Here is an 11,867-nt window from a genome sequence, read left to right on the forward strand (position 1 = left end):
TTTTAATCTAAACCGAAAATTGATTAAAAACACACTAATTCGAATTTGATTGGATTCAATTTTTTGCAAACTACTGAATCGAATCGAATTTCAAATTTACTTTTCATAATCGATTCAATCCAATCCAAATCACACAATGTGTTATAATATTATTATTTTATTATTATATTTATAATTATACTTATAACATGTTTAATTTGTTATACATTTTTATATTATTTATGTATTATTATTATCTAATAAATATTTTATGTTCAAATGTTATTTATTTTAACTAACCTATAATTTTATTTCTATTGTTATGTTATCGTTAATTTTTTAAGATATTGTTAAAACTTGTTATGTCATTATTGATTATTTAAAATTTGATGTTAAAATTTGTTATATGTATTTAATTTTTTTAATTTATAAAATTACAAATCAAATCTAATCCAAACCTCTTGAAATTGGATCGGATTTTTTTTTTTAACATTATCCAATTCAACCTATATTGCAAGTAAAATTAATGAACTAAGTTATTATTTTCAAATTATATGAAATAATTCTATAATGACATCTATGATTACATCCTAATAATAATAATAATCACTAATTGAAATAGTGATTTTCTTGTAATTTGTCATAATACTTGATGAGCTGCAGCCATGTGATGCTCCAGTTGTTGTCTACAATTGTTTATAATATATAGTATCTCTCGTTTTAAATATCGCTTATTTTAGAGAAATTTTATTGGTTTAAATAAATATCTAGCTATATCATATATTAATGCAATATTTATTGAATATTTTCTTTCCCTCAATGCCCTTAAAATATTCATCAGCCTTGTTCCTTTTTATCTTTTCCACGTTGAAATCCTTTTACATTTTACCGCAATTAAGCTGGAATTAATCGTTTAATTAGTAAAATTTAGGTAAATCATAAAAAAATGCATTCGAATTATTTTATTATCAATACAAATATTTTTAAATTTTGTTATTAATAAAAATATTGTTAAATTATATAAAAACGTGATAAAATATACAACCTGAAACGTTTTACATTATTGCAAAAAAAAAATGGTATAATAAATAAAATTTTTTATGTGATAAATAAAAATCTACAAAAATACTATTTGTACATTAAAATTAGCCACTAAAATTAGTCACTAATGTATTTTTATATAAATACATATGTGGTTTAATTTATTTTCAATGTGTATTTATATTTCAACATGTATTTTATACTGATTACTGATTTTAGTGTGACTTATTTTGGTATACATATAACATTACTCAAAAATATAATATTAATAAGTAAATTACGTTATGTTTTGTTAATAAAATATTGAACATAATTAAATATTTTTAATACATTTTTAAATTATTTAAATATTTTTATTAATAATAAAATTTAAAAATATTTTTGTTGTTATTAAAATAATTTAAGTGTATTTTTAATAATTTAGACTAAAATTATTTAGATAATAAGAGTATATGTCCTAATCCCTATGGAAACCCCTTTTATTATTTTTTTTTCTTAAATTAGTACGGACGTTGGACCTATGTGAGCATAATTACATTGACTTTCGTCATATAAGATGGCACAAAAAAAGAAAAGAAGAATTTAGGGGAAGCCTGTGACAATTTAATTAACTGCATTAATAAAACTGTTGACGTGGCAAAGTTTTACTTCCTAGAAATTGCAAATAAATTAGCATACGTATGCATGTGACATCAAACATTTGTTAGTTGTGAAAAGAAAAACCCAGAAGCAAGTTAAAAAGGAAAAGAATCCGTCTTAAATTCACTCAATAATGATATTCCTTAAAGAAATAAAAAATCAATCAGCCTAACAGAAATCGAAAGAATCTATCCGTTCAATTTACCGTTTGGCATTTGAACGCATGCAATGCAAGTTTTATTACTCGTTTATCTTGTGCCTTTATTTTTAGGAAGGTGGTTCTTTTTAATCTTCTTCCTATTTTTTTTTATTGGCTATTCAAACGTGAAAAATAAAAAATCTCAAGTTTGAAATAATAATAATTTTTTCACTTTATTATAGTTAACTAAATATAATTTATGTATATATTAAATATATTTATGTATATTTATATATATTATTTTATATATTTTTAACTAAATATAAATCATTAAAATAATTAAATATGTCATAAATAAATAATTAAAATTATTTATAGTAATATAATATTTTTTATCAAATACTAAATACATACTTATTTTATACCTAATGATTAAATTTTAGTGAGTTAATATTCATATTAATATTTGAAATTATATTTATATTTTAATTTAGTTCACAAATTAAATTTGGATTCATTCCATTTGGTTTTTCAACTTAGTATTTATAATCAAAGTTGATACTTGACCTTATTTTTGTCATAAAATCATAAATAGTGTATTGAAATGGACTAGCAGCTTAGGACGTTAGACTTTTTAACGACCATTTGATTTGATAATTGAAATTTTTTTACTTTTACATTTTCTTTTTGAAGCTTTTAAAACCCTAATCCAAATTTCACATAAAAGTTTTAAAGACTTTTTAAGTAAAAAATTGAGGTCAATTGTCACATAAATTAGTTATTAAAAAGTCCAATGTGATAATCATTGATTAGTCTATTTTTGGATATTATTAACGATTCTGTGATAAAAATAAAGTCAGACATTAATCGTGAGTCATGAATCTTAAATTAAAAAATTAAATTAAATAATTAAAATTTTAAATATCAAATTAATAAACAAATATAACTTTAAGGTCCAATCGAAATATTAGGTCGATTTTTGGTGTATATATATTCATGTTTAATAATAAAAAATAATTAGTTAAACATAACTAAAATTTATTTTATTTAATACTTATTAATTATTATAATAATAATAATTAATAAATTTTAAATAAGATAAATTATAATTATTTTTTTGTTTTTCCTAACATGATATATATATATATATTAAGAAGATTTAATTATTAAAAAAAAAATTTACTACTAAAATTATTAAGAATGACTAAATTTTTTTATAATATTTAAAAAAAAGAATCAAATTTTTTTATAAAAAAATAAATATATCTTTAATTATTTTTTTATTTTTTTTTATAATCTTTATGTTGATAAATTTTATTTCTTTTAAAATTTTAATAATTTTTATTAATTATTTATTTATTTTTATTTATTTTTTTATTTTTGTAATCTTTATCCAACGAAAAAAAGACAAAAGATCAGAAAAATAAATAAATAAATAATAAAAATTACTAAAATTTTTAGGAAAAATAAAAATGTTTAATATAAAAATTTTAAAAAATAAATAAAAATATTAAAAATATATTTATCTTTTTATAAAAAATTTTATTTTTTTATTAAATATTATAAAAAAATTTAATCCTTCTTAATAATTTTAATATTAAAAATCTATTTTAATAATTAAATCTTTTTAACAGTCTTTTACAATAATTTTTTCTAACAACTAAATAAATAGTAAAAGAAGCAAACTCCCAAATTAAAGGAATTAGAGAAAGGGTTAGTTAAAGATTTGTGTCAAAGTCAAAAAGGTTAAGTATTAGTACGTGTTTTATAAGTAATTTCCCAAATTTATATATTATATAGGGTTTGCTTTGACCGGGTTTGGCACCAAAGGGGGTGGGGAATGAAGCCGCCGAAGAGGAGGCTAACCGTGAGCTTGACCACATGTGATCCCTAGTATTAGTCAATCGCAGACGTTGGAAAGATCAACGGTGTGGAAGAAATGCAAAATTGAGCAACCGGCAAGTGGGTAGCGCGAGCAGAAAGCTGAAACTGAGAACACCCGCAGGCAATTTTCATCAGGATTTCTGGGGCCTTATTGCTAACTATATCTATAATTTCAAAAACATTTTAAAATATAAACATTTCTTATATGGAAATTTGTCGATTTTTATTGGAACCTGAATTCTCAGCCCAAAGTTCCTAAATCCCATTCCTATTCCTATTGATATTGCTTTTAACGTTCTTTTTTAATCATATTATTGTGGGGCTCACGTACTTAAAGTCTTTTTCCTTTTTTTTTTCCCTCATAATAATCAAAATATAATTTTCATGAACAAAAAAATGAAAAAGAATGAGGGAGGCTTCGAGGTTCTCTACCTGTTAGCGTGTTTTCAGATTTGTTTGTCCCGCTTATTTTGTCCACCGATATGCATAATATATTCACATCTAAAATTTTAAAATGAATCAAAACATAAATAATGTATAAAATGAAAAGAGATCAAATCTAGTTAAAATGTTAGAAATATATGACATATATAATTTGCATTAGTTTTTTTTCTTCAAGTATAATATTAGTATCTTAAAATTTAATAAAAAAATCTAATAAAATCTTATCCTTAAAAATAGTAGACTAAAGAGTGATTGTATTAATATTGTAGAAATATAGTTTTAAAATCTCATAGATATTTTCATTTATTTCGTGAGATTCACAAGAATTTTAAAACTTTTCAACATTCAATTATGATAAGATAATAATGATAATATGGTAAATTGATTATATATTAATATATAGTAACAAATCCCAGGACATAAATGTAGAATATAAAATTACAATCATCCTATAATTATTCGGGGGAGAAAGCAGTAAAAATAAACTATATAAACATTTAATTTTGTTCTAAAAAGATTTTTCCTTTTTGAGAAGAGAAAAACTGAAATACAAAAAAAAAAAAAGTCTAAATAAGAAATACGAATACAAGTAGTACAAGTTATAACTAAGAAAAACCCTAGTGACCTGAAGTCACAACTCACAACTCATGTGAGGTAATGAACTACAAGAGAGTCAAAAGGTGTGGACCCCATCAGCGTCAACCAGGAAGCCGCAACCGACAAGTCACCGGTATAGAGGAGAGAGAAACACACACCCGTTGGGCTTCGCATTCGCAATTTGCATTCGCCACTCACCACTCACCAGCGTATATATATAAAGACCTTTGCATTCTGGGTTAGCTCACAATCCTCCTTTAATTTTGCTTCCTCCAATTCCTTCCTTCAATGGCGGCAATCACCCTAGAGGAGATCAAGAACGAGACTGTTGATTTGGTATATTCATATATTCTTTCCTTCACATACTCTCTCCTTTTGTTTTCTGCATTTTCTTTTTCTCTGCAAATTCTGTTACTGCTATGTGCTTTTGAAAATTTCAAGTTTCAACGCAAGTCTCTGAGAACTTGAGATTTCTTAACGATTATTATTTTCCTCGCTCCGATCTGCATCCGTATAAGAGTTGTAGAGCTGACGTACGTAGGTCGTAGGCAAATGCATACATACATACATACATACGGTGTGAAAGCTAAGCGAGCGTTGATTCCAAAAGCAAGAGTCCATAACCGTAGAGATAGATGGAGTAGTTGTATGCTCTTTCCTTTTGTTTGGATCGATGAGGGGACAGAAAGTATACGGTTTTGAATACGAATCAAATTTTCTCATTCGTCCAAGCTGTGAAGATTATTTTTCGTCTGTCTCTTTCTGTGTCTGCGCCTTGTTTGGTTTTCAGGAATTTTAAAAGTACTTTTCCGTGGTACTTTCACCTTTTCCTCATGTCTGGCCGCCCCTCCCACCATCTTTATTATTAACTCTTTTTATTTAACGCCCCTCAGTCCCAGTCAGGGACCACAGCTTTTTCTATATTTATTTATTTATTTATTTTATTCACTAATTTTCCCGTTATTTTTTATTTCTCCACTTTGCCCTTTAAAACTCCTATATTATACAATTCTCTTAATTCTCAATATATTAAATTCGTACTAGTGGGTTAATTATGGACTGTGTTAATTATTCGTGAGATCTAGGGAATAGGGTAATTGATTCAAGGTGTGGTGAAGTAAAATGTAAACCAAACAGGTCCTTAGTGGTGCAAGCTGTTGGAGGCACTTTTTCACGTGGAGGCCAGGGACGGTTGCTCTGTCTCGTCTGACACTGACACAGTAATAGTTTAGGGTGCTCTATAGTCAACGCTTTCAATTCTTCGTTCATAACACCGTCTTCACAGCCAAATACATTTTCTCATCTATTCACATCTTATTCATTATCATTAAAACGTGACACACTGACACATGCCTATGTACCAATAAGTAAGGGTTGATATAAGTAAATAGAAAGCTTAAAGCTATCATGTTATGCATGTATATTAAAAACTAGAGTATGCAATTATGCTTGTATAATCATGAATCTTGAAGTGACTAAGAATGTAGCATTATTTGTTGAGGAGGGGGACATGCAGATGCAGGGTATCTGTTTAAGGAATCCAATCCAATTTTATAACATCACTTGTTCGCTTATAATCATTACAGGAGCGTATTCCTATTGAGGAAGTGTTCCAGCAACTGAAATGTTCGAGAGAAGGTTTGTCATCGGACGAAGGAGCCAATCGGCTTCAAATATTTGGCCCAAACAAGCTAGAAGAGAAGAAGGTTCCTTCCTTATGATACATTTGCCTAAAGTAATACTTTTCTAACACACAGTTGCTAAGTGCATTTGCTGATGGAAGCAAATTTCAATGTTGTATGTAGGAAAGCAAACTCCTCAAGTTTCTTGGGTTCATGTGGAATCCCCTGTCATGGGTCATGGAAGCTGCAGCTATCATGGCTATTGTACTTGCAAATGGTGAAAGCAAGCCTCCGGATTGGCAAGATTTCGTTGGTATCATTTGCTTGTTGTTTATTAACTCCACCATCAGTTTCATTGAAGAAAACAATGCTGGAAATGCTGCTGCTGCTCTTATGGCTGGACTTGCTCCCAAGACTAAGGTAATCAATTCAAATACTTTCATGCTTATTGAATTTGTACTCCGAGAGATACGTTTAGTTAATGTGTCTATTTAAACTAACCATACTCATGAAAAGGAGAGCTTTTACATCTCAATTGTTGAAAAATAAATATAAATGATTATGAACTCTAAATGCAATGTGGTTGCAGGTCCTTAGAGATGGAAAATGGTGTGAGGAAGAAGCGGCAATTCTGGTCCCTGGAGACATCATTAGCATCAAACTAGGTGATATCGTTCCTGCTGATGCTCGTCTTCTTGAGGGTGATCCTTTAAAGATCGATCAATCCGCTCTTACCGGAGAGTCCCTTCCGGTCACCAAGAATCCAGGGGATGAGGTTTTCTCTGGCTCAACTTGTAAACAAGGTGAAATTGAAGCCGTCGTCATTGCAACTGGTGTCCACACATTCTTTGGCAAGGCGGCACACCTCGTGGATAGCACCAACCAAGTTGGACACTTCCAGAAGGTTCTCACAGCAATTGGAAACTTCTGCATATGTTCCATTGCTGTTGGTATGTTGGCTGAGATCATAGTCATGTACCCTATTCAGCATCGCAAATATAGAGATGGAATTGACAACCTGTTGGTCCTCTTGATTGGTGGAATCCCCATTGCTATGCCAACTGTGTTGTCTGTCACAATGGCCATTGGCTCTCACAGGCTCTCTCAGCAGGGTGCTATCACCAAGCGTATGACTGCCATTGAAGAAATGGCCGGCATGGATGTCCTCTGCAGTGACAAGACTGGGACACTCACCCTGAACAAGCTGAGCGTTGACAGGAACTTGATTGAGGTTTTTGCAAAGGGTGTGGACAAGGAACATGTTATCCTTCTTGCTGCAAGGGCTTCCAGGACTGAAAATCAGGATGCAATAGATGCTGCCATTGTTGGAATGCTTGCTGACCCAAAAGAGGTTTGTGAGTTGTGACTGGTACCAATACCATTGAGTTCCTTGTTAGAAAGAAAATGTTGATGTCAATGCTTATATAATATTTTAACAAATATATTCCTTCTGCAGGCAAGGGCTGGGATAAGAGAGGTGCATTTCTTGCCATTCAATCCAGTTGACAAGAGAACAGCTTTGACTTACATCGATTCTGATGGAAATTGGCACAGGGCGAGCAAAGGTGCTCCTGAGCAGGTAATCTCATTGTTCACACTTATGGAGATTTGTCAATTATTACTAGTAGGCAGTAGCTCCATTGATGCTGATCTAATTTTCTTGGTATACAGATCATTGCCTTGTGTAACCTTAGGGAAGATGCTAAGAAAAGGTGCCATGCTATTATTGACAAGTTTGCAGACAGAGGGCTTCGTTCGCTCGCTGTTGCTAGACAGGTTAGGCCATATATGATCTTCATGTTTAATTTTAAGTAGGTTCTGAGGTTTTGCATTCTCTTTTGCTAATCCCCTTGGTGCTACTTCTGCAGGAAGTCCCAGAGAGAACAAAGGAAAGTGCCGGTGGTCCATGGCAGTTTGTTGGTTTGTTGCCATTGTTTGATCCCCCAAGACATGATAGTGCTGAGACTATCCGACAAGCTCTTAACCTCGGGGTAAATGTCAAGATGATTACTGGTGATCAACTTGCCATTGCTAAGGAGACCGGCCGGAGGCTTGGGATGGGAACAAATATGTATCCGTCTGCTTCCTTACTTGGTCAAGACAAGGATGCAAGTATTGCTGCACTTCCAGTGGAAGAGCTGATTGAGAAGGCTGATGGATTTGCTGGAGTATTTCCAGGTTCACACTTTACCATTTCGTTAAAATTTTCCATTTCCTTCTTTTTGAGATATGTACTTATCAACTCCTATCTATATACATACAGAGCACAAATATGAAATTGTCAAGAAGTTACAAGAGAGGAAACACATTTGTGGAATGACCGGAGATGGTGTCAATGATGCTCCTGCTTTGAAGAAGGCTGATATTGGAATTGCTGTTGCTGATGCCACTGATGCTGCAAGAAGTGCTTCTGATATTGTCTTGACTGAACCAGGATTGAGTGTTATTGTTAGTGCAGTCTTAACCAGCAGAGCTATTTTCCAAAGAATGAAGAACTATACGGTTGGTTGCTCTCTTATTTCTTAATTAACATAATCTCCTTTGCTCTTGCTTTATATAAATTGATTTAATTTGTTTTGTTTTCTTTGCATTTCAGATCTATGCAGTATCTATCACCATCCGTATAGTGGTAAGTGGATAGTAATGTTATTACCATATGTATTTCATATGAAAAGGATTGAATGAATATTAATCAATTTCGGTTCTCTTATTTTCTGAATGCAGTTTGGCTTCATGCTCATTGCACTTATCTGGAAGTTTGACTTCTCGCCTTTCATGGTTTTGATCATTGCCATTCTAAATGATGGTAAGGCTTCAACTAGATATTCCTTTCGAAATAGACTTGAATTCTATTAATGCCTATGCTTATTGACACTGGAGATCTAAACATATTCATTTTCATACTATTAGGAACAATAATGACAATTTCGAAGGATCGTGTGAAACCATCTCCCTTGCCTGACAGCTGGAAACTGCAAGAAATATTCGCCACTGGGACTGTTCTTGGAAGTTACTTGGCATTGATGACTGTCATATTCTTCTGGGCAATGAAAGAAACTAGCTTCTTCCCTGTAAGAAATATATAACTGCCATATATTCCAGCATTTATCTTGTTAGAGTTCTATTTCGAACCAAACTTATAGCCCCCATGATTATATTTTTCAGGACAAATTTGGAGTTAGACACCTTAGTCATGATGAAATTATGTCTGCTCTGTATCTACAAGTCAGTATTGTTAGCCAGGCTTTGATCTTTGTAACTCGTTCGCGCAGCTGGTCTTTCGTTGAACGCCCCGGATTGTTATTGGTCTCTGCTTTTATTATTGCTCAGCTGGTAAGTGTGATGCTGATCCAAATAGAATGTAACTAGTTTCTTTCTAGGGAATAACATTTCTAGCTTGTTGCATATTGTCTTTGCAGATTGCTACAATCATAGCAGTATATGCGGATTGGGGATTTGCAAAGGTGAAAGGAATTGGTTGGGGTTGGGCTGGAGTCATCTGGCTCTACAGTGTTGTCTTCTATATTCCTCTGGACTTCATGAAGTTCGCCATCCGCTACATCTTGAGCGGCAAGGCTTGGGTAAATCTGCTAGAAAACAAGGTATTTTCTTTGCTCATTCAGTTATTCCTCTTTGTGCAATGTTGAAATGAGAATTTCCAAGAGTAGATTTTGAACTCTTGTCTAAAAAATGTGCATGGCAGACTGCCTTCACCACCAAGAAAGACTACGGTAAGGAAGAGAGGGAAGCTCAGTGGGCTCTTGCTCAGAGGACTCTGCATGGTCTTCAACCACCGGATACTTCCGGCATCTTCAATGAGAAGAATAGTTATAGGGAACTCTCCGAGATTGCCGAGCAAGCCAAGAGAAGAGCCGAAGTTGCAAGGTTAGCAACCTCACCCTTTACTGAATACTTTTGCATGCATACTCATGAGGCACGTTTAATGCTTGTTTCATTTTGGTTTTTGTTTGCATACAAATACATGAAAATTTTCTTTATAATTTCACCTATGTTTTACAGGCTTCGTGAGCTTCACACACTAAAGGGACATGTTGAGTCAGTGGTGAAGCTAAAAGGTTTGGACATTGATACAATCCAACAGCACTACACTGTCTGAACAACACTCCAAAATTGTAGATAGAGTTCAATTCAATGGCATACCTACAACAAAGAGAAGAGAAGAAGACGTAACTTTTTTTTTTAAATGGTTACTGTTGTTTACCTTTTTAATCTGAAATGGGGCGGGTGTTTTTATTTGTCTTCTTTTTTTATTCGATGACAAGGGCAAAGTAGTTTTAGATTCAGTCCTTGATTTCATATGGTTTAGGGTGCTTTTGGTCAATTACCTGTTGTTCGCTTCAACTGTATGTCGTATTTAGGTGGCTATTACAAGAGAAATCATAAATGTGTCAATATTGGGATTCTTTTTCTTCATATTGGAGAATAACTGTTATTCTTAGCTCCTATCCATCCATCCACCATCATGCAAAATTCATTTGTTCAGTCTCGCTTTAATTTCTTACTTCTTTCCTATCAAAAGAAATCATCTGAATTCAGACTAAATCAAAATATAAAATCTGATTAGTGAATAACTACTTCTGAAAAGGACGAGGGTACCAAACCATGCTACCGCTCTTTAAGAAGAGTCATGTGTTACAATAATAATAATAAATTAAGAGTAAAGGACAAATAGATTCTTGACTTTTTTTTTGTGTGGATATTTTCGTTCTCAACAAAAAAAATATATTTAAGTCCCTCACCCCAAAAAACGTGGACATTTCAATTCTTCCGTTGAGTTTAGGCGTTTGGACTGGATGGAAAAGTCTGACCTGGCAGAAGTGACGCTGACCTCGCCGTCATGGAGGCCACGTGGCAGGGATTAATTCGAAACAGGACATATAAGTCCCTGCAACGAAAACGACGCCGTTTGGTAACCTCCCCCAATCTTTCAAATTTTTCTGCCATTTTCTTCTTCCTTCGTCCTTTTTTTCCTTTCATTCTTCTTCCTCAGCCCTTGCTTCGATCACCGCTGCGCCTCTGTCAGCCACCATCAACGTCGGCGACCTCCTCCTTCCTCTCTTTTCGCGTCTTCTTTTCTTTCTCACTCCCTTACTCCCATTAGTCTCTCTCTCTTCTCACTCTCCTTCCACCCACCGTTCGTCCACGACAACCTTCTCGGCGACCCACTACCGCCGCGCCGCCGCCTCTCTACCGGCGCACTACTAGGGCCCAACCATCATTTCCTCTCTCTCTCTCATTACCACCCCCGTGCTTCCCATGTCTTATTTCTCTTTGTTTAATTCACTCTGTTATTGCAATTAGTTAATTAATATTGTTTAGTTAGTTTTGTTTAGCTAATTTCAATTATGTTAGATTAGTTAGTTACATTAGGTTGTTAGAGAATCTGGCGTGGATAGTGGATTAGGTCTTGCTTGCTTAATGCTGTTGTCTGTGCAATCATTGTTTGTAGTTCATTATATTTAGTTTGTTCAATTGTTCTTGAGTTGTTAGGATTAGGGTTG

At 32.6% G+C, this 11,867-nt stretch overlaps 1 protein-coding gene across 1 annotated transcript; it reads left to right on the top strand.

Annotated features, from left to right (window-relative positions):
- The first annotated feature begins 4,877 nt into the window (after window positions 1-4,877).
- Window positions 4,878-10,804, top strand: LOC112723576 (plasma membrane ATPase 4). Its single transcript, XM_025774993.3, has 15 exons — window positions 4,878-5,059; window positions 6,310-6,429; window positions 6,529-6,765; window positions 6,935-7,696; window positions 7,802-7,924; window positions 8,017-8,121; window positions 8,214-8,523; window positions 8,609-8,847; window positions 8,942-8,974; window positions 9,070-9,151; window positions 9,256-9,416; window positions 9,511-9,678; window positions 9,765-9,947; window positions 10,049-10,230; window positions 10,366-10,804. The coding sequence occupies exons 1-15, from the start codon at window positions 5,012-5,014 to the stop codon at window positions 10,460-10,462; spliced, it is 2,850 nt and encodes a 949-aa protein (XP_025630778.1). The 5' UTR covers window positions 4,878-5,011; the 3' UTR covers window positions 10,463-10,804.
- Window positions 10,805-11,867: the final 1,063 nt, after the last annotated feature.

This window comes from Arachis hypogaea, chromosome 11 (assembly GCF_003086295.3).
Source record: "Arachis hypogaea cultivar Tifrunner chromosome 11, arahy.Tifrunner.gnm2.J5K5, whole genome shotgun sequence".
Classification (NCBI taxonomy): Eukaryota; Viridiplantae; Streptophyta; class Magnoliopsida; order Fabales; family Fabaceae; genus Arachis; species Arachis hypogaea.